At 44.7% G+C, this 26,141-nt stretch overlaps 1 protein-coding gene across 1 annotated transcript in view; it reads right to left on the bottom strand.

Annotated features, from left to right (window-relative positions):
* The window catches only part of TACC1 (transforming acidic coiled-coil containing protein 1), a 71,774-nt gene that overhangs the window by 17,762 nt on the left and 27,871 nt on the right, over positions 1-26,141 (bottom strand). Inside the window, exons 4-5 of the mRNA XM_060251741.1 lie at positions 13,199-13,259; positions 12,666-12,873 (exon numbers count right to left, since the gene is read on the bottom strand). Coding sequence (XP_060107724.1) covers positions 12,666-12,873; positions 13,199-13,259 — 269 coding nt within the window. The remainder of the gene's footprint in view (positions 1-12,665; positions 12,874-13,198; positions 13,260-26,141) is intronic.

Here is a 26,141-nt window from a genome sequence, read left to right as displayed (position 1 = left end):
CTCTTTTCTTTAAACCATGCATATATTTAAAAAAAAAACCCTCTATCATGTCCCACTTAATATCTTTCTTCAAAAGAGATAAGTCCCCAATGCTTTAGCCTCTCCTCCCAGAGAAGATGCTCTCCACTCCCTTGATTCAAGACAGTTTGGACTGGAACCAAAGAGTTAATTGACTACAGAAGCAGCTTGGAACCAGAATGATACTTCTCTTTATGTTTGGATTTGAAATGGGCTTTCTTAGGTGGAGGTTCCAGCATGCAGTGTTCAGCTGAACAGGCAGGAGATCAGATCCAATGCTTCGGTTCTGTCCCCAAAATTGACAGAACCGAGACATTCGATGGCAGGCTCTCCAGTTGGTCTGTTCTAACTGGTAATTTTGAAGATCAGGAATGACTGAGCTCTGCTGGGGTAGGTGTTTTCACTGCCAAGCTAACAGAGAAGAGAGCACTTTCTCCCATAAGATTGCCTTAAAGCACATTGCTCAATGGCTTTCAAGGTAAATTAGGGTTGCCAATCCCCAGTTGAGGGCAGGGATCCCCCAGTTTGAAGGCCCTCCCCACTGCTTCAGCATTATCAGAAAGTTGGGGGGGTGATAGTCTGCTGGGCACTCCATTATACCCTGCGGAGACTGGTTCCCATAGGGTATAATGGAGAATTGAACCAAGGGTATCTGGGGCTCTGGGGAGCTGTTGTATTTATATAGAGGCACCAAATTTTCAGCATAGCATCTGGTGCCTCTCCTCAAAAAACACCAAGTTTCAAAAAGATTGGACCAAGGGGCTCCAATTTTATGAGCCCTCCAAAAAGCTGCCCCTATTCTCCATTATTTCCAAATGAAGGCATTTAAAAGATGATGATGATGATATTGGATTTATATCCCGCCCTTCACTCTGAATCTCAGAGTCTCAGAGCGGCTCACAATCTCCTTTATCTTCCTCTCCCATAACAAACACCCTGTGAGGTAGGTGGGGCTGAGAGAGCTCTCATAGAAGCTGCCCTTTTCAAGGACAAGCTCTGTGAGAGCTATGGCTGACCCAAGGCCATTCCAGCAGCTGCAAATGGAGGAGTGAAGAATCAAGTCCGATTCTCCCAGATAAGAGTCTGCACACTTAACCAAACTGGCTCATGATCCCTTAAAATGTGATGGCTAGAACTCCCTTTAGAGTTCAATCATGCTTGTCACAATCTTGCTCCTGGCACCACCCCCAAAGTCCCCAGGTATTTCTTGAGTCAGACCTGGCAACCCTAGAGTAAACTGGAGGCAAATCTTGCACATGGCTGTATTATGAACAGGCTGAACATGCCATTTTTGTACCGAGCTGGGTACATTTTTTAAACAAAGCCTTCTGTGACATTTCCCAAAGAGGAAGGAATTCCCAGGAAGCAAAGAAAACTTAGAGAAAACTCACAAAACCCAGAGCTGAAGAAACACATCCTAACAACATGGTGGCAAAGAAAGGACTGAGGGAAAAGGGGGGGCTCCTCCTTGCAGAGCACGTGACCATCAGGTGGGAAGATAGCCTCAAATGAGCTCAACAGGGGAGGGGCTCCCCTTGAAGCGTTAAAGAAATAGTTATTGTAGGAGAGTCTCCGGTGGTTGGCCTGCACAAGCACAATCCCAATGTGGGACTGCACAGAAGACTGAAGATGAAAAACCAGCGTGGCATAGTGAAACACAGAACTGGACATACAAGATTTGGATTCAGATTTCACTTAACCACAAAACTCTCCGGGTAATCATGGGCCAATCTAACCTAAGCCACCAAATTGTTGTGATACCCCTTCCACACAAAGCATACTGCTCTCATCTCCTTCAAAAAGGGGGGGCCATTCCCTCATGCAAGCCCCATTACTCTGGTGCTGCTCCCATTCAGCTCAGTGAGGCCTGAATACAAAAAGTTCCCTGGTGGATTGTGACCTGTGCTGGGATGAGATGGAGACAATGCTTGGATTTTCTGCCTCAGACACCAGAAAGCCTTGTACTAGTTTCCCGACATGCAGAAAATAACTCCCAAATAAAGGCCCTTCTCTAATTTTTGTTGCCCTGTTCTCCCCCTTCCTTTTACTGCTTTTTAGGAGAAACAGCTGTTGTTGCACCCCACCCCACCTTTTGAGGCGGCAACTCAGTGGAATGGGACATACACCCTGCTGGTATTTTCATGAGGTGGTCAAGAACAGCTGTTTCTTCCCTCAGAATGACAAGAATGCGAGTATCTGACCAGCCAGGCCCACAAGCCAATTGCAAATTTCACACACGTCCCCTTCTATTCTTATCTGCCAGGCAAATAAATACCATCTCCGGCTGTAAACCAGAGACAGGGAACATGCCTTTGCAGTGTCTCTTTACTCAGCCACGGGAGGTTCCTGAATCCTGTATTGTCTGCTAAAACAGTGATTTACAGTTAGGCAGTCATTCCTGCAAAGGAAACATTCATGGCGCTGAGGATTCACACACTTCCAGAAGGGTACATATGCTAAAATGCTCAATCAAGTTCACATGGGCTATTTGACTGACCTGTTCCACCTCACACACACTACATGATCTGACAAGATGACCTGGAACACAGCTTTTCCACCCCTGGGGGGGGGGGAGTTGTGGTGGTGTCTTACAAGAAAGCTTGCTAGCCATCTTATCACTAACAAATCCCTGATAAAGTTCTGACATGCTCTGGGATTCTCTGAAACATAGCTTGAAAGCCACACTGCTATAGAGCAAAACAAATAGATATTCAAAATGGATTTTGTCAAATAAAGTAGAAGGAACAAGCAGTGGTAAGGGGATATGCTCCTCCACATGCATGGAAAATAAATAAACCTCCCTGCATGCGGAATGTTAGCCTGCAAGCTAAAAGCCTTCTCCCCAATATGCTAGCTGTTGCAGCTGATAATCCTTTGCCAAGAGCAGGGACACCAAACAGTGTCAATCCTTAGCCCTTTGTTCCACTGTGGCAATTAATGTTCCTCAAGTAAACAGCTGAAATGGCCCCATGGAAATAATAATCCTTGGCACCTCCAGCCAGTGACAAGTAGGCCATGAGAACATGGAAAGGGAGAGCTGAGGAAAATGGAAATATATAGTATTTTCTGGATCACAAAATACTTCAGTTGTATGTATAAAACATAAATTATGAATCCTAGTTTGATCAAATGTCATTTAGAGGTGAACACTGAATGCAGATGTTACAGCAAACTAGAGTTTGCAGACTACAGTTTGTGCTAATTCTGATTTGTCGTGACATCTGAATTCAAAACCAATCTTGCAGAATAGCACTGCCCCCCCCCCCCCGCAGGGGCCACTTTCCTACAAAGACAGCAATACACAAAGGGTGATGTCCCTAGCTGGCAGGTGGGACAGGGAAAAAAAACAGGCAAACTAGAGTTATGCACAAACTTGTATTTGTTGCTTACCTCTGAGAAACGAGCCAGTTTGTTGCACAATATGGCTTAAACTAACCATGGTCTAACTTGTAATCTATGTCATCTTTGCCAAAAGTGTTTGACAGACAGGGGGAGGAGGTTCTAACTATGTAAAAACCCCCACCAAACTTACGTCTTTGATCCAGAACTGGCTGTCTTTATGATGTAAAAGAGGGCTGTGATCTCTTGTGCAACTTCAGACAAGCTACTTCAAGTGGAAGCATAAGCCTCTGAGGCCATCAGTGTTCCCTGCACTTCCCTTGCCTCAGCCATCTGTAGCTGCCATCCCCTACTCTACTTTCGGAGTAGGGTTTTGCAGTCTTTTAAAAAGTGAGAAATATCTATATTACTGTAGCGCTGTAACAACCTATCCAATGATGTACCAATTCCCAGCTTCCATTTAAAAGCAAGTTCACTAGCCCTTTCCACTGTGGAGATATAAGGGAAAATGTGCAACCCATACCTTTCTGCTTAGCTAGGCAAAAAAAGGGGCTAGAGACTTCCAGAAACCGGGAACTGGTACATTGTTGCAATAGACCATTACAACATAATAAAGTTATAGCCATCTAGTTATTTAAAAAATAATAAACTCCCCAAAAAGCCCTCGAAGGGAAGGTGGCCACGAGAGCTGAGGTAAGGAAAATGGTACCAGTGTAGGTGGGACCTACAAAAATGCACATCTTCTTGTCCACATGACATCCAAAGCTGCTCTGGCTACAGTATTTCCAAAAAAAAAGATCATACTGGACCAGAAACAGGCCATTATGGATGCTGCAGTAAGGAAGCCAATGTGGACAAAAACATCCAAGTAGAAACATCCCACCACAGCAAGCAAAAAGAGATGTCAGAACCTTTCTCCCCATTCAGTGTGGTGTTGTGTCTTTAATGAATGTAAGTTATATTCAATTTTTGTCACTTGCAATTGATTTAGTGATCTTCTTCAGATCTATCTTATTGGACAAGCATTAGTAATAAAATATGCAATAAAATAAAATAAAATGCAGAACTTTCTAAGTCAGTGTTATTTAGATAACTGGCCCCAAACACATGTTGGTGATGAGGGAAGGGAGGAGAGAAATATTTTTAATAGTCATAGTCTTTCCTTAGTGGTTAACCATCCCCACTTCACTCACTCCCATTCCCTAGGGAAAATCAAGCAAAGAGAAAGATAAGATAAAACATGGGAAAAAGCATCCACAGAGTCTATTCTCCCCTTTGGCTTTCTCTGTCCTGCAGCCAGACTCCCTGTGAAGCTGAAGTTCCAGAAGTATTATTTGCTCCTAAAAAAGGAGTTGCAGGGTGATTCACTGTGGATTGGGGTCACAACCCTGTGCTTTCAGGTCCCCTCCCCCCCAATGTCTTTCCTGCCTTTCTGAAGATGAAAGCAGCCAAGCAAAGAGACATTTCCAATAGGCCCATCCTGCCATCATCTTTACCAACTGATGGTTCCAGCTTCTCAGTGATCCACCAGATCTTAGCAGCTCCTGAGGCTTTCTGTGGTGTCTACTTTTTTTCCGCATGAGGAAAGCCCACATCATTGGGCCACAGGGCCCAGCAATAAGAAGCCACCATCAGCTGGAAGGTGGGAATGTGAGCAGAAGACTAACATCTGGGACACTTCCCTCATCACCTTCTCTAGCAACATGTGTCTCTAGTGTCTCAACATTCTGGCAGGCTTCAACCAGCCAGGTGTCTTTTGTTGCAAAAACAACATTTTAAAAAAAGGAACACTGCAACTAAATATAATTTGAATACGTGATGGATTTTATTTCTAAACCACATTCAGAACCATTATGTCTGAAAAGCAGGATATAAATACATTAAATAAATAAAGGTCCTGTTTGCCTTTGAAATGTAAAATCCACTTCATTAAATTTCTATAAACCCCAGCTAACCAACATGATTTAGTTAACTGCCTGCATTATTGTCAGTTGCTGAGATAAATAAACCTGTAAGATTCCACCCCACCCCAGGCATTCTACAGCTCTCTCATATGCTCCGAGATAAATTGGTTAAGGCAGAAGAAAGTAATGGCCACATGCATTCAGCCTGGCAGCTCTAGATGCCTGCACCTGGAAACCACTGACACTGATTAAATGTTGCTTGGGCTTTAATTATGTTTAAATGCACTGGCTGCAAATTATACAGGGGAAAGGAGTGCAAAATACAGCCAGGAACAGCACCAGCATAGGCAGACTTTAAAGTACCCAGAAAATGCCTTCAAGGGGTTCATCACTAAGAGTTTACTCTAAAAGCTAACCAATGAACCTAACTCCTTAAAGCATAAACAAAGCCACACTTCCTGAAATCCTAACTATCGGGTTTCAGTCTGATAGGTGAAGATGTTCACAATAATGTCAAAACAGGCGATGGTTGAGCTCAGGGAAGGGGGATAATGTTGGATTTCAGAATTCTCTCCCTGCATGCACATTCCAACCCTCCCCCCCCCCCCAATCAGTAGACCACATCCAGCATCCCCTGGGATAATTTAAGGGGCAGGGACTGGTGCCCTGTGTTTAGGGTGGCCATAATGTCTGAAGGCCAGCCAGGGACACCTTGGGGGGGGGGGAGGTAGGGGTGTGCGCGCGCAAAGCGCGCGTGCGCCGCCAGAAACAGGAAGTGATGTCACTTCCGGTGATGTCATGCCACCGCCGGAAACAGGAAGTGACATCACTTCCTGTGACATCATTTCCCCCGCGCCACCTGCCGGAAACAGGAAGTGACGTCACTTCCGGTGATGTCATGCCACCGCCAGAAACAGGAAGTGACATCACTTCCTGTGACATCATTTCCCCCAAATGCCACTGCCGGAAACAGGAAGTGACTTCACAGCACTTCCTGTGACGTCCCCAAAAATCCCCCAAATATCACCGCCGGAAACACCAAGATTATTTATAGAGAGGGAAAGGGGGAAATAAAGTTAAATAAAACTCTTTTTTTACTTTTTTCAACGTGAGAAGACTAGAGAGAACGGGTTCCACGCTGAGAAGCCAGACAGATTCCAGTGAGATTCCAGGGGAAGTTCTCCAAGAGAGTTATGCCTACACTATTAGTACAGTGTAGTGAAGCAGAATTACAGAAATCCTGACTGTCATTTGGAATAAAAAGAGAGCCATCTCTTAGAACGGGATGGTGGTGCAAATGTAAAAAGGAGCTCCTTTGATGTATCACTACTGCATTTTTACATGCAAAACTGGTATGAACCTCTCTCTGGGTGCACACTACTTACATACAACTCTCTATCACAGATCTGTAGGAAAAACAGTATGCTAAGACACTAGGGTCAGGTTCCCTGCATAAGAACATAAGAGAAGCCACGTTGGATCAGGCCAGTGGCCCCTCCAGTCCAACACTCTGTGTCACATAAGAACATAAGAGAAGCCATGTTGGATCAGGCCAGTGGAGGGAGGGAGCTCCCTCCAAGTGGGAGAAAAAATCAAGAAGGTAGGCTGGAAATGGGGCCTGCAAACCAGAGCAGGCACGTTCTACCACACTCTCCATTCTCTGCATGGTTCTGCCTAGAGTCACATGTCTTTACAGGTCTCTCATGTAAAAATAATTCCGTCATGCTTCCAAGCACATAGTGCCAGATTTAGCTTGTGATAGGTGCTCTTGAGATTAGTGCCCTTTAGATTGTTTTAGAAATGCTCTTTAGTTTAGGCTTCTTTCTTTCCTTTCAACTGCAACCTGAATGTGAACTGAATCTACTTTAATAAATGTAATCTTTATTTTGTAATATTCTTCTTGGGAGATTTATTTTCTTCACTCAATATCACACTTCTGTGACTGGACGAACTCTGCTGTATTAACCAAATATCACAATAATAACACCCAATGAGGCTGATGGGCAGTAGATTCAAGACAGACAAAGGAAGCAGTTTTTTTTAACTCAACAGGTGATTTAAATGTAGAATTCATGACCAGAGGATGTAGCAATGCCCACAAGCATAGATAGCTTTAAAAGGGGAGCAGTTAAATTATAAAGGCTAGGTCTATCAGTGGCTACTAGCCATCATGGCTGAAGAGCACCTCCATGTTCAGAGGCAGTAAACCTCTGCATCCCAGAGCCAGGAGGCAACTATCAGGGGAAGGCCTCAGCCTCTGTGCTCTGTCATTGGACCTCCAGAGGAACTGGTGGGCCACTGTGTGAGGCAGGATGCTGGACTAGATGGACCACTGAGCTATGGCCTCTTTCCAAATTCAATTAATTTGAGTATATTAAAAATTGTACTTGTACAAAAAAACCTGTACAAATTGTAAGAATATCAGAACTGATGACAGTAAATAAAAGAAGCCACTTCAGTCGACCATCATCCCCTCCAGCCATTAAAGAATTATGGAAATTTTAATTTCAAAACACAAACACCATTGCTTGCCTCTGCATAGCAACCCTTTCTAAATAGTCTCCTGATCCCCATCCAAGTAAAAACTGGGATAACCCTGCTTAGCTTCATGAAATCTAATAAGACCAGGCTAGCCTATCTACACAGGTCAGAAATATGAGGACTTTAAGAAACTGGTCAACATCAGCCCAAAAGCTGTTAAGACTGGTACTGCACAAATGACAACATTCTAACAGTCACATTCACTCAAAACCACTGCTTATAAATGAAATCTCAACCCTTTTATACAAAAGAGAGACCTGGGAATATAAGATTTCATTAAAAGGCACTTTTTTGCGACAAGTTAAGATATTTTACCATGCAAGTATTGATTCAGTTGAGGATTGTGTGGCAAAAATATGAGCTAGCTCTACAAAATGCAAAATACACACACTGGGGTCAGTTCCATTATAGGGCATCTGACCTCTCTAAGGACCTGCTCCATTTTTTGGAGAGTGCTGCATGACATAAAGCACAGGTCATTTGTCTGTCTTCCTCTCCTCTTCAAAGTCCATCCATTTGCAGTTTCCCTCACTTGCTAAAATTTAAAAGGAATGTCCATCTGGGAAACCCAAGAAGCCTCCCAGTCTCCAGAATCTACCTTACATCAGATGGCAAAGTTATAAATATCAAAACATTCCGTATCTAGCAGAACTCAAAACAGACAAGCTGCATGCTGTCTGTTCTGCTTAAAATACCACAATGCATTTGATAAGCAGCATTTATTTCAATTCCAGGAGATGCATGATCAAAATGCAAGCTTCAAGCCCCCACAGTGCATGCACATTGAGAATTACCAGTCCCAACACACTATTTATTTGCTGTTTTCAGCCTACTATCACATCTGAGCCTGGCTTAATGGAAATAACTTGTTTCATCTACATCCAAGCTCATGAGGAGACAACTAATGGGACAAATGAAGTCTATTTGCACTCAGTTCAGAACAGATAAATGAAAGCAGATACAGTGGAGGAAAGCTGTTGCCTTCAACAGGGCTTTTTTGTAGGGGGGGAAGCAGGAACTCATTTGCATATTATGCCACACACCCTGACAACACCATTGTTTCGTTCAGGGCTTTTTTTTTTTTTTTAGAGAAAGCCCAGCAGGAACTCATTTGCACATTAGGCCACACTAGGGTTGCCAAGTCCAATTAAAGAAAAATCTGGGTACTTTGGGGGCGGAGCCAGGAGACTTTGGGGGTGGAGCCAGGAGACATTGGGGGTGGAGCCAGGAACAAGGATGTGACAAGCATAATTGAACTCCAAAGGAGTTCTGGCCATCACATTTAAAGGGACGGCACACCTTTTCAATGCTTTCCTTCCATAGGAAATAATGAAGGATAGGGGCACCATCTTTTGGGGCTCATAGAATTGGACCCCCTGGTCCAATCTTCTTGAAACCTGGGGGGTATTTTGGGGAGAGGCACTAGATATTATACTAAAAATTTGGTGCCTCTACCTCAAAAAATAGCCTCCCCAGAGCCCCCAAAACCCACGGATCAATTCCCTATTATTCCCTATGGGAATCGTTCTCCATAGGGAATAATAGAGTGCCCAGTAGACATTTCCCTCCCCCCCCACGCTTTCTAAACCAGGGAATCCCCTCCCCCCTCCCTCTCACACACAGAAATACTTACCAGATTGGGGAACTCTACTTACTGTGAAAACGAAAGGGAAAAAAAAGGGAGGGGCTGTTCTCCGAAGCTCTTCCTGCCCAGCCTTAAAGGAGCCACACATTTTACAAACGGCTCAGGATCTCAACAATATGAAGCCTACAGGTATGTTCTCCCCCCCCACCCCCCCTTCCCGATTTCTGGGGGGCGGGAGATTAGGCTGCGAACCCAGAAGTCTCAGAGGGGGTTGGGAAGCCTAGGCCACACCGCTTTCAGCCCCCTCCCTGCCTGCCGGGGGGGGGGGGGGGAAGAAAACAAAAACAAACAGAACTCCCCAGAAAACAAAAAGCTTACCTTCTTGCAGGCAGGGATATAGATATAGCCAGCAGGCGGGCGAAGCGGGAAGGGAAGGGAAGGGAAAGGAAAGGCAGGCCGGAGACTGCTGGGCTGCCGCCCGGCCCAGGCAGCCACCCAGCAGGCGGGAGGGAAGGGAAGGGAAGGGAAAGGCAGGCCCGAGACAGCTGGGCCCACGCATGCCGCCTTTGCCCCTGCAGAGAGTGGAGGGGCGGGGCGCAAGTCCGGCCTGCTCCTGCTCCTCCAGCGTTGCTGCTCAGGGTCCTAGAAGGACCCAGATTCAGGACTTTCCACGCTTCTCCGCAGCTGCTCCTCCGAGATGGGCTCAGGAGGAGCAGCTACGGAGAAGAGGCAGCAGCAGCAGCGCAGCCTCCGCCCGCTTCCGCCAGCTCCTCTCGCTGGCTGGCTAAACCGGGACTTATAATGGTCCCGGTATAGCAAGCCCGGGAGGCGGGAATTGGGGCCCAAAAGAGGGACATTCCCGGCTGACCGGGACGATCTGGCCACCCTACCTGTGTTTAACCAATACGCTGATGTCACTTCCAGTGAAAACTGAAAGTGACAGCATGGGCCAGTGCAGAGGGTGTTAAAAATTTCTATGGTGAAACCACAGAGGTTTACAAATCCTAGAGTCTTCACTGGAAGTAACGTCAGTGTGCTGGAGTGACACAAGCACATTGCTCAATTACACCTCCCTCATTTCCTCTCACCAGCATTTCAGGGGCCAGCAGACAAAAATACTGGGTTGATGGGAGATCTCCCACATAGCAGGGGACCCTAGGCCCTATCTAAAGCAGACTGAAAATTGCCCCACCCATACAGATATAATTACCAGAAGCCCTTCATTGCTGACACCTTCCTGGGGTGAAGTGGGATGGCAGTGAGACCCCTTGATGAACAATGTAGCATAGACTGAAGCCTTGGATGCTGCGGTAGCCTGGGGTGAGCTTGCATGGCTGCTGGGAACCTGGGATGTGAAATTTCTATAGCTCTCGGCATCCCTGACACTACAGTGCACTTTATCTACAATGTCCAATAGTGCTGCATATTGTAAGAACTACATTTCCAATGACCCTGAGCATCTCTCGACTTTGCAGTGAATGTGAAGGCCAGCACACAGCCTCCAAAAGCCCTCTGTACTTTCTCCCCTTATCTTGGAAAGTATAAAATGTATGGATATGGGGCAGTGAAAGTGGTACCCTGATGCTAAAAGGCCTTTAAGCAGGGCCGGCCCGACGCCCTAGGCAGACTTGCTGCCTGGTGTCCCCTCAAAGCGCCCCCCTGGCTCCCCACTGTGGCTCTGCACCCCCTCCCCCGCGCGCAGTGTCCCGCCCAGCCCCCCCCCCCGGTGCTCCACTTAGCCGGCTTCGCAGCTCACGTCTGCGCATTTTGTTAAGAGACAAAACATGCAGGCGTGAGCTGCGAAGCCGGCTAAGCTTACTTTTAGCCAGCGAGCCCCAGGGGGAAGGGAGCGAGCAGAGCATCGCCGCTTTTAGCAGCAACGGGCAGGTGAGCGGAGCATCTGGGGGGGCGGAACACTGCACCGGGGGGAGTGGACGGCTGGTGGCAGCCCGGAAGGGGCTAGCGGCAGCAGCGGCAGGGAGGGGGGAGAGAGGCAAGCTAAACGCTTGCCTGGGTCACCGGAGGAGGGGGGTGAGAGCTCAATTTGCCCCCCCCCTCGGTGCCCTATACAACCTCCTAGTTTGCCTAGTGGGAGGGCCGGCCCTGCCTTTAAGCCTTTGTTAGTGGCAAAACAGGGCCTAAAGGCATGATACGCTTTGGACCCAATCTATTAGGAATTCAGCAAACGTCCAACAAATTAGTTTATTTCAGATCATTTGGGTCAGGGCATATGCTCCCAGCATTGGTCATTAAAAAAAGGAGTTAAGGTTGGTTATGTACTGATTTAGTAGATCAAGTCCACTTCAGTACATTATTGTGAAGGCCAAATTTAATCAATGGAACACAAGCTTCTGGGCACACTCATTTAATTTTGTTTTTGTATCTGCAGCATTCCCGTAAAAGGGCCCTGAAAAAAGTAAATGTTAACAATGGCCAGCAGTTCCAACGATGGGTAGGAACATAAGAATGAAATCAATAAGGAGGACCCTGCTGGGTTAGACCATCAAAAGTTCATGTAGGCCACCATCCTGACTGCAATAATGGCCACGCAGATGCTTCTGGGAAACACTCAACAAGTGCATGAAGTCAATAGCCTTCCCACTGTTGCTCATTTCCTTCTGCCTCAGAACTCAGAGGTCCCATTTACCTACCCTGACTACTGACCACTGACAAAGTTGGAAGCTAATTAAGTTGTTCCCATTACACGGTTGGAAAAGATATGATACAACAACCTTGCTGAAGCTAAGCAGGGTTGGTTCTGGATAGTACCCAGATGTGGAGGCCACCTAGCAATCCTACATTATCCATGATGGTGAGCTCCACAATGGTGGGAAGTGTATCTATCTGTGAAGTGTTCTGTTTTTAATAGGCATGTGATTAATTAAACCGTTAAACCAGTCGATAACTCTCCCAAAACCACATGGTCTATGATCTATAGCAGGGGTGGCCAAACTGTGGCTCGGGAGCCACATGCGGCTCTTTCACACATATTGTGTGGCTCCTGAAGCCCCCAATGCCTTGGAGAAGGCATTTGTCTCTTTAAATCATGTCTCCAAACCAACCCAGTCAGCAGCTTGAAGAATGCATTTAAAGTTTAAGTTGCTTTCTTTCCACCTCCTCCCTTCCCCTAATCTATTTTTTCCTTCCTTCCTAGTCTTGCAGCTCCCAAGCATCTGACTTTATTCTATGTGGCTTTTACGTTAAGCAAGTTTGGCCACCCCTGATCTATCGTATTAGACAAGAGAGATGTATAATGAAGAGAGAGATGGTATTCATACCTTCTGATGGAAACGTATGATTTATGGCAGACACAGGAACATTGGAACACTCAAAGTACTCCAGGTCTTCCTCGGGCTCACCTTTCACCTCTGACTCAGCTGGCTTCTGACAGGAGGACGTGGAAGCCAACTTCTCTTCATCGGTGGCACGTCCATCCCGATTAGGAAGGTCTGGGATATGGGATAGGAGTGATCCATCTTCTTCATCCTGTGCAGTTTTGGGAGACAATTTAAACAGGGCTGAGCCCATCAGTACAGATTTGAGGAAGGCCTTTTTGTGTGATTATCAACAGAAGGCTGGAAATGGAATGAATTTTGGAAGAGAGGAATGCAATGAGAGCTCTGGATCTTAAAATTCTGTTCCCCTCCAGTGCATTTTGGATCAGATTCCAGACTGTCTAGCCTAATCCAAAAGGGATCCAGATAAAGGGATGTAGCTACAAATGTCCATCTTTTTGGAAGATGGCTGCAATGGCCTTCTCCCAAATCTAGGTTTGCTTCCATAAGAATAACATTGTAAGCAATGGCCCTACCTTAGTGCAAACATCTAGAACCAGAGACTGTGTTTCATATTTCTTCACCTTGCAGCCACTCCTGCAACGAGACAAGAAATACAGGTCAGTATTAGGCTTTCTGGTTTTTGAAAGGAAAAGGATAAGAGAGGAAGATGAAGTTGGCTTTCAGGCAGCAAAAGGAAAGGCAGGCCCAGAACTTAAACTATGATGAAAATGCAAGTTTCAATAACTAGCAGGGAAAGGCAGACCCAGCTATGTTCCTACTTGAAGGAGGAAGAGCGAGAGAGAAAAAGACCAGCAATGAATGTAGTGTTCAAGTCAAGTTATTCCTCTAAAAACAGTCCATATTTTTAGATGTTTCACACATTATGTATCATGGCAAGTTCAGGTCAGTCACCATCAGCCACTTCTGGCTCTCCAAAGAGGGTACCTGTATAATCACTCATTTGCAAACACCCATTTACTGCTAGCAGCTACAGTGATGGCCACAAGCTTACTGCCTTAAAAAAGGGATTAAACAGATTCATGGAGAATAGGCCCATCAGTCATGTCGACTAGGGCAAACCTCCACAGAGGCAGCAAACCTCTGAATACCAGTGCTAGGAGGCAACATTGTGGGGGAGGGGGGAGATCTTGGTCCCTATACTCTTCTTGCTGGCCCTCCAGGCCAATTTGTTGGCCCTTGTGTGAAACAGGCTGCTGGACTAGATGGACCACTGGTCTGATCCTGCAGGGTCTCATATTCTTATGTAGTTTTCATTCAGACATCACATCTAAGCAGTGGGTTTGAGCAATACACCTAAATTGCATTCAGATAGTGAGAGCAAACAAATCTGCAGTGGGTTTGAAGCAGCAGCTATTATTTCTAGAAGTCTGCCTTGTTCATCCTAGGGTATCATCCAAGTAGTTAAAACATGGGCACTTCATACTCTAGTTTGAGCTGTATCCCTAGAATATTTATTTCTAGTTCTCCATCCAAGCATTCATCCAGTTCTAGCCACCTATATAAGAGAAAGTTAACGAATAACAGACTCGGCTCTCTCCTGCAGGTCAGACATCAAGGAGCCCCCTGGGAAGGACACAATTATAGCAGCAGGCATCCTCCATCACCATCAAATTAACCAGCAGTGGGGGGGGGGGCGCAAAGCTGAGTAGCTGCCTGCCTTCTTCCTAGATCTCTCTTTGCAGGCTAATTTTCAGCTTAAACAGAAGCTGTGCTGCCTTTGCAATCTCATAGGGAACGCAGAGCTAACCATTTTGGAACTACATTCCCATTTCCAAAGTTGTTTACATTGTGAAATCTGAAAGTTGTAGAAGACACTTTTTATAAAACAGGTGATTCAAAGCAGATCTGAATGGTGTTTATAGACAAGCAGATAAAGTAAAAAAATTGGATCGCAGCCATCTCACACATGTTTAATTGTAAATTAAAGAAGTAAATTCCACTTATTTCAATGAAACACTCCTAAATAAGCGTGGGCATGATTGCAGCTTCTTCAGAGCTAGTGTCACAGGAATGTGGTATGCTGGAAGTTGGTAAGTGGAATATGTCTCTCAGATGAAGACAACTGAAACAGTATTACAGGCTTTACTGTCAGAGGCTAATGACCATCCACTATATATTAAACGTCTTTAAAGAAAGGAAATTTAAAGCAACGTCTTAACATCATAAATTCTTTGCTGAAGAACAAGAATTATCTGGAATTGCAACACATTTGACATTGGCACTTTAATTGTCCCGCGGAGTCAGGTGAATAGTCTTCAAGTATTTCAAGCTGGATTGGACATGATTAACTGCAAGCACTTTTGAATATTTATTCCTTGTACTTTATACCTTGTATTTCTGGCAATATGCTATAATATGTAATTACATGTAATAATGTGTGAAGTTGAGGTGTTCAATTATCTATTACAATTTTGAAGTATTTTTCGTTATTTTTCCACAGTTTTTTGTTGTTGTTTGAGTCACTTTCTGTGGAACTCTAGGCTTTTCATCAAATCATCCCCACAGATTATGGCTGATTTAAATCTTTGGTTCTGTGTGGAAACCCTAATCTAACTGACTGGCACAGAGTTCTTGCAAGGAACAATGACTTGACCTAGCTGCTTGTCTCTGACAAAACTTACTTTGCTGGCACTGTTAAGCACTATATTTTAGCTCTTGCAAAACACAAATTTATTGGATTTCCCATTAATGGTTAAAATGCTTCAATGGAGTATACATTATAAATTGAAACAGGGCAAAATAATTTTTAAAAAAACATTCAGAAGACCAGAAACCACTCAGAGCCAGGACACATACACCTGATGTGTCTGCTATCCTGTCTTAAGAGGCCTCCCCAAAATTTTGATGAAGTTTGTTTTGCTGTGATGTCACTTAGGATAACTCTGCTGTCAGTGATGTAATTACCCTGGCTAAAAAACTAATTTACACAGCAGAGATCATAGCTGCATTCAGCCATCACACCCACACAGCTTGTGATAAACTCATGCCCAAATCTAAGCTTCCCTCCTGCCTGAAAACATAGCACGTGACCCCTAGTTTTAAGTAAACTCCAGGTCCTTGTGATGTGTGTTTGCGTGTGTCCACATGTGTGCAAAAGCCAACCTCCCCATAAGAAGAAGTTTGTGCATATCTCGGTTTAACTGTAACATGTAAAAACAGCTCAAGCATCGCATTCCTTAACCATGCACCATGCTCTCTCCCAGGTAGGTGTTCCACTCATGAACATAACACCCTCTACTGCTAACCACAGTTAAGCATTGTCTATACTCAAGTTAATGCTAGGTAGAATTTTTCTTTTAACCACAGTTTTCAGACCATTCCCAGCCCCTGCTTAACACTAAATACAAATGCTGTGAGGAAGTCAAACAATTTGCAAAATATTATGATACCTCTTTTTTTTTTTTGTAATTGTGATGCCAAAGGCTTTCTGGAAGTCAGGAAAGGAGAAGTGACAACCTCCCTAAAAAGGGTATTATTCCTTTACAGCATGGGTCTGCATGGCTCTAGAGCCAAACATAGCTCAGTATGAAACTAAATATGGGTCTATAAAAATTAAATCTCTAAATTAAGGACCTCTGTAGAGATTAATCAGCATGAGAAGGAAATGGCAGGAAAATATTTTAATGGGATTAAGGGGCTTTGCAGAAAAGAAAACACTATTGAAATGAAGAGTTGCCTGTACATTGTTTCCTACTGATGTAATATTTTCTTCATTATATCTATACTCTGCATCATGCCTAATATGCTAGGCTAATTCAGATTTCAGTAACCCCAGTCTCCTAGTTCATTGCTTGTCAGACTTCTCATCATTTTGATCGTACTGATCGACACTGAGCTCTCTGTCTCTTCGTACAGGCTGCTATCAATTTATGCTGTGCAATCTGCTTTGAGCCTCAGTGACAAAGGTAAAGGTAGTTTCCTGTGCAAACCCTGAGTCATTACCAACACATGGGGTGACATCACATCACGGTGTTTTCTTGGCAGACTTTTTACGGGGTGGTTTGCCACTGCCTTCCCCAGTCATCTACACTTTACCCCACAGCAAGTTGGGTACTCATTTTACCAACCTTGGAAAGTTGGAAGGCTGAGTCAACTTGAACTGGCTACCTGAACCCAGCTTCCGCCAGGAACGAACTTAGGTTGTGAACAGAGCTTGGACTGCAGTGCTGCAGTTTACCACTCTGTACCAAGGGGCTCCTTTCAGTGATATGTAAATACGGTATGTAAATAAATAAAATCCAAGTGAGAACCATGTGCAGATTTGCATCAGTACACTAGAACAACTGTGCTGGGTGGGTGGCTCCTGTGTATATTTAAGACTTCTCATGAGACCTCATGTGTGCAGTTTCCTAATTTAAAAACTGACACCAACCATTGTTTGGGCTGTAGAAACTTTATGGACTATAAACAAATGTATATTTGCACAATGCATATTTTTAGTTATGCACATGAGGATTCCTGCACTGGCTATACGTGGCTCACTAGCTCTGAATTTCGAAGTAGATGGGCTCTTTAATTCTGAAAAGGTTGCTGGCCCCATCTTTAGAAAAATAGCCATTTTTTTTTTGCAAGAGATAGCAGATCTCTCTGTATCAGGGGATACATCCAGTTTTATAACCCAGCCCTTATCTATCTTCTGGCTTGGTAGGCTTTGCGTGGGTGGTGCAAGACAGACTTCCTGGTGCCAGAAGAACTGCAAGACCCTGGTCCCCCGCCTCCCCTCACCCACTGTGAGCAAACAGATCCAAACAAATACCTTTCTCTCCTTCAGCCTTTTTACACAACAGGTCACTCTCCACTCACGTTTCCCCAGCATTTCCCTTTTAGTCCTTAACCACCAACCCTGAATCTATGTATCAAACACTTCCCCATTCCATCCCCTCTTCTTCCACCTAAATTTCACCTCTAAAAAGTGTGCTTTAATCTTATGTAGTGCCATTCCCTGGAGGGATTCTCATGGCACCATAGCCACAAAAGAATACACCCACACAACCCAATACACAACATCTCAGCCCCCAACAAATTCTCTAGACTGATGTAGAAACCGGCCTTTGTTCTGCATCAAAGTTGAATAATTTACCCTTCTCCACAAATAACTACCCCCCCAAGAAACATCTCTATCCTTTTTATTGCAGGTGGATGAAATAAACCAAAGGAATTTGCACCTGAAAGGGAAAGAAGATCCTACTGCCATTCCCGATACATGTCAGCACTGGTCTTCAACATTTCCAGACTTGTAATTTACCCTTAAAAAGTCTATTCTACTGTGTTTTCTATGTTTGCCTTTTCTCCCCACCCCCAACCTGTCTTCTTCCTTCTCTTAATCAAAATTGCTGTAGTGCTATTGGGATAACCCACCTAGGGGATGAAGCTGAAGATCTGTGCCTGAAGGGGGCATGCTACATCTTACATGCCCTGTTTGCGCCAGGTCTGCTTCTGCTCTTCCAGTTGCATTGTTTCCACTTGCAAAAGCCTTCTCATGCAAACCCTTCCACTTCTAACAACTTAGCTTAAAAGTTCAGTTGCTGATCTCTGGACAAGCCAAAGAAAAACAGACTGATGCACTTCAAAGGAGACTAAGACACAATGCACCCCACTTGATAGTCTCTACTTGCTTTCCTTCTTGCTAGGAACAAAGACAGGCAGCAAAACACCTGACACCACTGCAAGGGAGGACGACAAAGGGAAAGGTACAGCACAGAGCACAACAGAACATATTCTCCAGGAAAACCAGAGCTGGAGGGTTGCTCATGCATGCCAAGGCAGTGTGCACAACTCATGCTCTGAGATACAACAGCACACAGTATCATCTCTTAGACCTTGCCCCAGTATATCGTACATGTCTATTCACTTGGTCACCTATGGAGAGTTAGAATCTCTTCCAGGCAATCAGATAAGGAACCTTTGGGAAAGCTGAGGGTAGTCATCTTCTGACAGTCAATGTCATAAATATGGCAGATTGACTAAAAAAACCTATCAGTAACTTTGGTACATTTACAAGCAAGCCTGTTTAACACACAAATGTAAAACCGTTTCTCAGTCATACCTCAGCCAAGCAAGTAAAGATCAGATGCCAGCACTATGGAACCCAGATTTGTTCAGCTTTGTGCAAAACTAACTCATAACATTTGGATGCTGCTTCTGAGAGACAAGAAATGCATGTTTTCAATCATGCCATAAAGCGTGCCACGGACAAGGCCGTTTCTAACTTACAAGGTCTCAGGCTTCAACTTTTCCGGATGCAGAATTTAGGAGATTCTAGCAAATGATTTGAATTTAATTTTCTTTTGAACACAGAGCTCTAATCGCAGGCCCTGCTTGGCTCTTTGCTCTCATTTCTGTCAGCCTGTCTGCATTTTTTTCTGTAGGGAGGGGGTTACCAAGACGACAATTGCTCCAACACACAACCAGAAATCTGGAAATGTCCCAGGATGACCCAGGACATTTTGATGCATGGGTGGGGGGGGCACATCACCCTGCCATTAATTAACATAGGGATCAATCCAATAGGCAGTTTTCTAGGGCATCTGAAGAACATCTTGGGGTTGTGCTTCATGTGTTAGACTGGTCTACCACCCTCTCTATTGTCCCTTGACATCACCCAAACTCTTCAGCCTAGGGTGCAGCATGCCATTTTGAAGTCTTTTTAAAATGCCACAAAGGCCCAATCCTAATGGGGCCAGCAGCACGATGTGCTTGTTCCTCATCATGCCTTTTCAAGTGCCAAAACAGGTGTGAGTGTTGCTGTTTCGGCATTTGATAAGCTATGGGAAGGGGACAAGAGCACCTCCGCCCACCATGCTATTTTGAAATCACTGTAAAATGGTGAGGGCATCCTCGTGGTGGCCATGAGGACGCCACTCACCACATTTCATCTGGACCTGAGGCCTGATTCATATATGCAGAATGCTGTGAGAATTCCAGATCAGACTGCAAAATGGTGGGCACAGCACAGAACATTCCTTTCCTTTGAAAAACAAACACACTTCCAAACAGAAGCCTAGAACAGTAGGGGTAAAGATTCTAAATCTCTTCCAGTTGCTTGCTGCGCTCTTTTTCTAATGGCAGGCAGTTTTTAATAAATACAGGAGGTAAGCAATCAAAAAAGTGACTCTCTATCTGTAATCTGAAGTGTTGCAGTCCATTCTACCACCTCAGTGTATAACCATTGTATTTCCTGCAGACGTGCTTGGTCAGATCAGAAAGGCACCTACATTCCCAGGATATCCCCATGCATACATCTACAGAACTTGCACAGGCCTACAAAGCACTGAAGACAAGCACAGGGCAGACAACACTCATGCCACAGACTGCAGGGACTCTGTGACCTCTGGAGCTCAGTCTTATTTGCTCTTGAGGAAGCTCCATCCCTTTGCCTCTACAGAAATACTGGTTCACCATCTGAGAAACCGTTGCTCCAGAAATAGAGAAAAGCCCGCCCCCCTTTTATTCCAGGCATGTGGAGTACAGGAGGAAAACAGGGAAGGGAAAAGATACTGATCACATCGTTTCTTAGTAACAGCATGAAAATCCATTGCAAGTCTGACATGCAGAGAGAGCCACACAGCCATCTTCCCCTTTCCTCATTTCACTGTAAGCTAAGCTGTCAGATGAAATAACGTCTTTCAAGAGGAGGCTGTGAACAAGAGCCAAACAACAAACTTAAAAACAAAAATTAAAGGCCAAGGGGAAGCTGCATGCAGAAGAGACAGAAGCCCAAGGAGGAAAAAAGCTCAAAAGGGAACAAGGAACGAAGGAAGGAAGAAAAAAAGAGTACTTACAACAGAAAACAGAGAAATTTCACTTGCTCAGTAGTCCTGATGCACCAATAATGGACAGACAAGAAAGACAGGCAGAGAAATGGAAGGGGGGAGAAAATAAAGCATGTGAAAGACTTGGATATACTTCCTTGCTGGATAAAATGCAAAGTTTAATTGTATGAATGGGGAAAGCATGCAAAAGAAGAGATGTACACTTCAAATGCTCACTGTTGCTGGGAGGAAATTTCTAAAGAAGTGAGCTTGCAGGTTGTGCTGGGAGACCAGGAAATTTCTAAAGAAGTGAGCTTGCAGGGTGCACTGTGCCTGTCTTAAAACCAGGGCCTTTTCTGAGCAGGAACACACAGGAACGCAGTTGCAGCAGGCTTGACACCAGGGGTGTGGCCTAATATGCAAATAAGCTCATGCTGGGCTTTTTCTACAAACCCCCCCCCTGCTTATAAAGCATCTTTTTTGCATGTAGAAGGTCCCAGATTCAATTCCCTGCCATTCCCTGTGAATAGTGTCAGGTAGTAGGTGATGAAACAGGCTTCCATCTGAGAGCTGTGGGCAATCAGAACAGGTGAAACTGATCTTGATAGAGCAACAGTCTGATTCAGTAATAAGACAGTTCATGTGGCATGTTTAAAAGGTATGGCGCACACTGCAGAATTCAACTCTGTTAATTTCTGTTAAGCCAAGTTTCTAGTCCTTACAGTTACAAAAGCACGTTCAAAAGTATGTTGATAAAGCCAGTTGAAATATCAGAGACCAGAGTAAGATTTCCAGGGGCTGAAAACAGAATTTCAGCATTCTCTCTCTCAACATCTAGAACAATTTGCATGAGACTATTTAAAAATGCAAGTAGAATTTAAAAATAATAATGCAAACATGCATAATTCCTACCACGTGTAGAATTCAGATGGCTTGGGTACAGAATTGTATTTATTTTAGCACAATTTCATTCATCCTTGCTCACTGTCACCAAGCATACCAGAAGGTAAGTTTGGGGGGACAAAGTTCTTGTTTGATCTCTAACACTAGAGTTGCTAGCTCCCCCTTGGCCACTAGGAGGAGATGGGAGGAAGGGTTGCCGCCAGTTCCAGCTTTAGGAATTCCCCATGAGGTGGAGGAGAACAGGGAACCCAGGGGGTTACAGTTCCATAGGGAGATGAGCTGAATTCCAGGGAATCCACAGGTCCCACCTGGAGGCTGTAATCAATGCAAAACTGTGAAAAATAATGAAGAAGCCATTGATAATGTAATGATACTGAAAAACTCATACACAATTCTTAAAGCTGAAACCTTAGAGCAAAGCACTTGAAAAATTCTATATATTATTAAAGGTAGTTGCAATAACAATTTCTACAGTGAATCACACAATTAATCAATCACATTACTGGCAAAATTCACAGTTCATTCAACATTAGCAGTCCATTTCTGTGTGCGTGTCAATTTCCAGCTTCCAAGACAATCCTGCTGCTCCAATGCGGTGAATTAAACTGCTAGTGTTTCAGCTTTAAAAATTGTGTATGAGTTTTTCAGTATCATTACATTAGCAACGGTTTCTTCATTATTTTCCCGAGTTTTGCCTTGATTCCCACCTGGAGGCTGGCATCCCTACTAATCATCCATCTCTTACAGACTAGTTGAAATGATATTTGTTATTCTGCAGGGCATCTGAACTCCTGCCTAACACCAGTAGCACCCTCTCCCCATATATAGCAGATGCTGCAGTGTACTGAATTTCTACCCCACACTAACCCACACTTCTTTACAATGTCCCCAGTCTGACTGGCACAAAAGAGATTAGGAATGGAAAACCCTTTTAAACATAAAAGGTTTTCTATCCGAGAGGTATTTCCATGCACATAATATCATATGTGTGCATTTAAGGCAGGGGTCCTCAAACTTTAAATAGGGGGCAGTTCACTGTCCCTCAGACTGTTGGAGGGCCGGACTGCCGTTACTGTACAAGGCTGCGGGCCGTCAGTTCTCCGTCTTCTGCATCTCTCTCCCTTCCCCACACCACACACCCCGGCCTGGGAACTCACCTCACCTCGGTATCACCTCACACTCTGTCTCCGCCGCCTCAGCCCAGTGCCGGAAGTGTGCGTTGCTAACGCGAGTTTAGGTCGAACATCACTTCCGGTCTGATTTTGCCATAACCCGGCGGGCCGCATAAACGTCCTCAGCAGGCCGCATCTGGCCCGCAGGCCGTAGTTTGAGGACCCCTGAAGGCTTCTTGTATATCCAGTGCAGGGAAGCACAGACCAATATTTCAGCAGGTTACACTGCAGTAACATAAACCTTTGTGCAACTGGCACACTTGATAACTGGGGTGTGAGATACAATTTATGACACTGGAAGAGCTTCCAGTACAGATTTTTTTTTTCATACTGAGGAAGTTCTGACTCTCACGATTTTGCTAGTATTTGCTGAATTTTAAAAACCTGATACTTTAAGGGACAAAATACACAATATATGTGACACAAGTCAGGATATGGGAGACTGACCATTGTCATGCATAGGATCAGTGGAACTCTCCCAAAATATGTTGTCCTGCTCTATACAGCTCCAGACCCTGTGATGGGAAGCAGGAGATTCAGGCTTTCTTCCCACACTGTTGTTGTCAGTGGAAATGGTCATGGGGACCTGTCTGGTGTAGTGGTTAAGAGCGTGGACTCTGGGAGAACCAGGTTCGACTCCCCTCTTCTCCACATGCACCTTGGATCAGTCACAGTTCTTGCAGAGCTGTTCTCTCATAAGCTGTTCTCGGAGAGCTCTCAGCCCCACCTACCTCACAGGTTGCCTGTTGTGGGGAGGGGAAGGAGACTGTAAGCCATTCTGAGACGCCTTCAGGTAGTCAAGGGCAGGATATTAATGCAATCTCTTCTCTTCTTCTTTCTCAACATAGGCGCCCCCCATGGCAGTTTCCATCAGCAAAAATAGCATGGGAGGGGAGAGTAAAGCTCCTCCCCTCCTGATGTGTTTGGAGCTACATGGAGGAATGGAGCACTTTCAAGGTGGGCTATACCAATCCTACATGTGACAAGAAGTTTGGCTGGGCACCCTGACTTGTGTCACATGCATTGTGCATGTTGGCCCTTAAAGACACAGAGCGGGAAACATGTTTGCTCTAAGCAATTTCAAATCCTCCTATTTTGCCCTTGGCTCTCACTGGTCCTGTGACTGCACTTGGAGCGCTTAATAATTTAATAATTAAAATTTAATAATTAAAGAGGATAGATCTAAAGCTGCCATGGGGGAACTTGCTCTCCTGTACAAGCATAGTTTCTGCTTTGCTGGCCTTTTACAAGACTCTATCAGGTTTTCTGCATCCAAGGTCACTGGATTTCTGCCTATTTTGCAATCCAACCAGGACCAGCCCAAGCTATTTTGATGCCCTGAATGAAAGCTAATTTTTGCTCTTCCCTGGCTGCCTCCTGTTGGATGGAGGAGCAAGAGTTTTCTCCTTGAGAGAGCCACATCTGAAGTGGCAGAGGAACTGTGACCCTTCAGGCTTTCACCAATCAAAACCCCCTTTTCCCCCACTCTGTATGAATGAAAACTGGATTCATATGAACAAACTTTGAGTCCACTGGCAGCTTTAAGACCAACAAAGTTTTATTCTGGGTATAAGTTTTTGTGTGCCTGCACACTTTGTCAGATATCTGGTGACTTGTGCATGCACACGAAAGCTTATACCTGGAATAAAACTTAGTTAGTCTTAAAGGTGCCACTAGACTCAAACTTTGTTCTGCTGCTTCTGACCAACACAGCTGTCCACCTGAATATCTGGATTCATATGGTAACTGCAAGACAGACAGCTTTCAAATGGCAACTTATTGTACTGATAAATTATTATTGAAATGAGTGTATTAATCATTTATAAAGCACATTTCAAATGTTCATCAACTGTTTCATATACATAACCTCAAAAAGCTTTACACCAGTCCTGCAAAAACAGGACAGTATTTTATGTATAGTGCTGAGCAAGTGAATAGAATTTTCCTTTCCTTCTCCCACAGTGCAGGTACTTGGGGTCACCTAATTACATTGATTGGGCTAGCCAATCTCATCAAATCTCAGAAGCTAAGCATGGTCAGCCCTGGCTAGTATTAGGATGGGAGACCACTAAGGAATACCAAGAATACCAAGGCAATGGCAAACCACCGCTTGCCTTGAAAACCCTGGGTGGGGGGCATAAGTCAGCTGTGACTTGACGGCACTTCCCACCACCAGTTACACTGATGCACAATGGGTGCTCAAAAACACAGTCATCAGGTGCTTATTTGGGATCAAAACTTGCCAATCTCTAGTCCTGCATTCCCAAACCCAGCATTTTCCTCAACCAGAGCCACTCTAAACAAATACAACAAAATTGTTCCTACAATGTACTATTGCAGATCAAAGAATCAGACTCCCCAACCCCCCGCTTTGGGAAAAAGAGCCCTTATAGAAGAAAGCTGGCATATCCAGAAGAAGGCAAAGCTAGGGAACTTTCACTGACTTGCTAGTTTTTCATGGACAGATGGTATTAACCTATTGGATCATAGTCTACCCAACTGCAATTTAAACTGATAAGAGTCTAGAAACACTCCTAAGCAGAGTCTGTAGGCAGTGCTACTTATTATAACATGATCCCACCTATTTAAACATGCTGGAGAATTTAGCAGTTTTAAAGTTTCCAGGGATTTCATAATGGCAACATTTGGTAACTAAAGAATGAGAGGAACACTCACCTCTGAATGCCTCCCTGAACCTCAGAAACTAAATGGAGAACGGACATAGCTTGGTGGTACATGGTACAGCCTTGCGATCAGTGCTTGGCATCTCTAGTTACTAAGGCCTAGAAGGCTAGAACAGCCTCAACTCAGACTCTGCTTTCAGACTTCCTGACAGAGCGGTTCCTCAATGGAACAGGCTTCCTTGGGAGGTGCTGGGCTCTCCTTCCCTGGAGGTTTTTAAGCAGAGGCTAGATGGCCATCTGACAGCAATGCAGATTCTGTGAATTAGGCAGATCATGAGAAGGAGGGGTTGCATCAGTGCTTAGTTCTCGTGGTCCCTTCTTACATGCCCAGGGAATTGTTTTTCACCACTTTGGGGTCAGGCAGCAATTTTTCTCCAGGCCAGTTTTGCCAGGGATCATGGAAAGGTGTTTTCCCCCCTCCTTTTTTGCCATCTTCTGGGCTTGGCGCAGGGGTCACTGAGTGTGTGTGTATGAGGGAGGTACTTGCAAATTTCCTGCATTGTGCAGGGGGTGGGACTAGATAACCCTGAAGGTCCCTTCCAGGTCTATGATTCTGCTGCATTGCTCAGCCAAATGGATTGCATTAGGTAGGCTTACAGTCTGACTCAGAAAAACTATTTTGACAGGGAAAAGCCATAGCTTAGTGGTTGGCTGGTGGTCCGTATGTAAAAGGCCTCATGCACAGTGCCCATCATGTCCATTTAAGATGTTTGGTCTAAGTATCCTGGCTCAGTATAAGTCAGATCCTTGCACCCAAGGCCCTCTATATTCTATGATTCCATCTAAATGCAGAATTCAGAATCCCAAGAATCTCATTTTAACAATGCAGGTTTCTAGCCCTTATAACTGAGACTCCAAGTTTGGAAGAGGATTACCACATCTCCAGCAGTTGAGGCCTGCTTTTATTTTGCAGAACTGGTGCAGTTACAAACTGGGGCTCCAGAG

This window comes from Heteronotia binoei, chromosome 12, assembly GCF_032191835.1.
Source record: "Heteronotia binoei isolate CCM8104 ecotype False Entrance Well chromosome 12, APGP_CSIRO_Hbin_v1, whole genome shotgun sequence".
NCBI lineage: Eukaryota > Metazoa > Chordata > Lepidosauria > Squamata > Gekkonidae > Heteronotia > Heteronotia binoei.
This window is presented reverse-complemented; position numbering and strand designations above follow the sequence as displayed.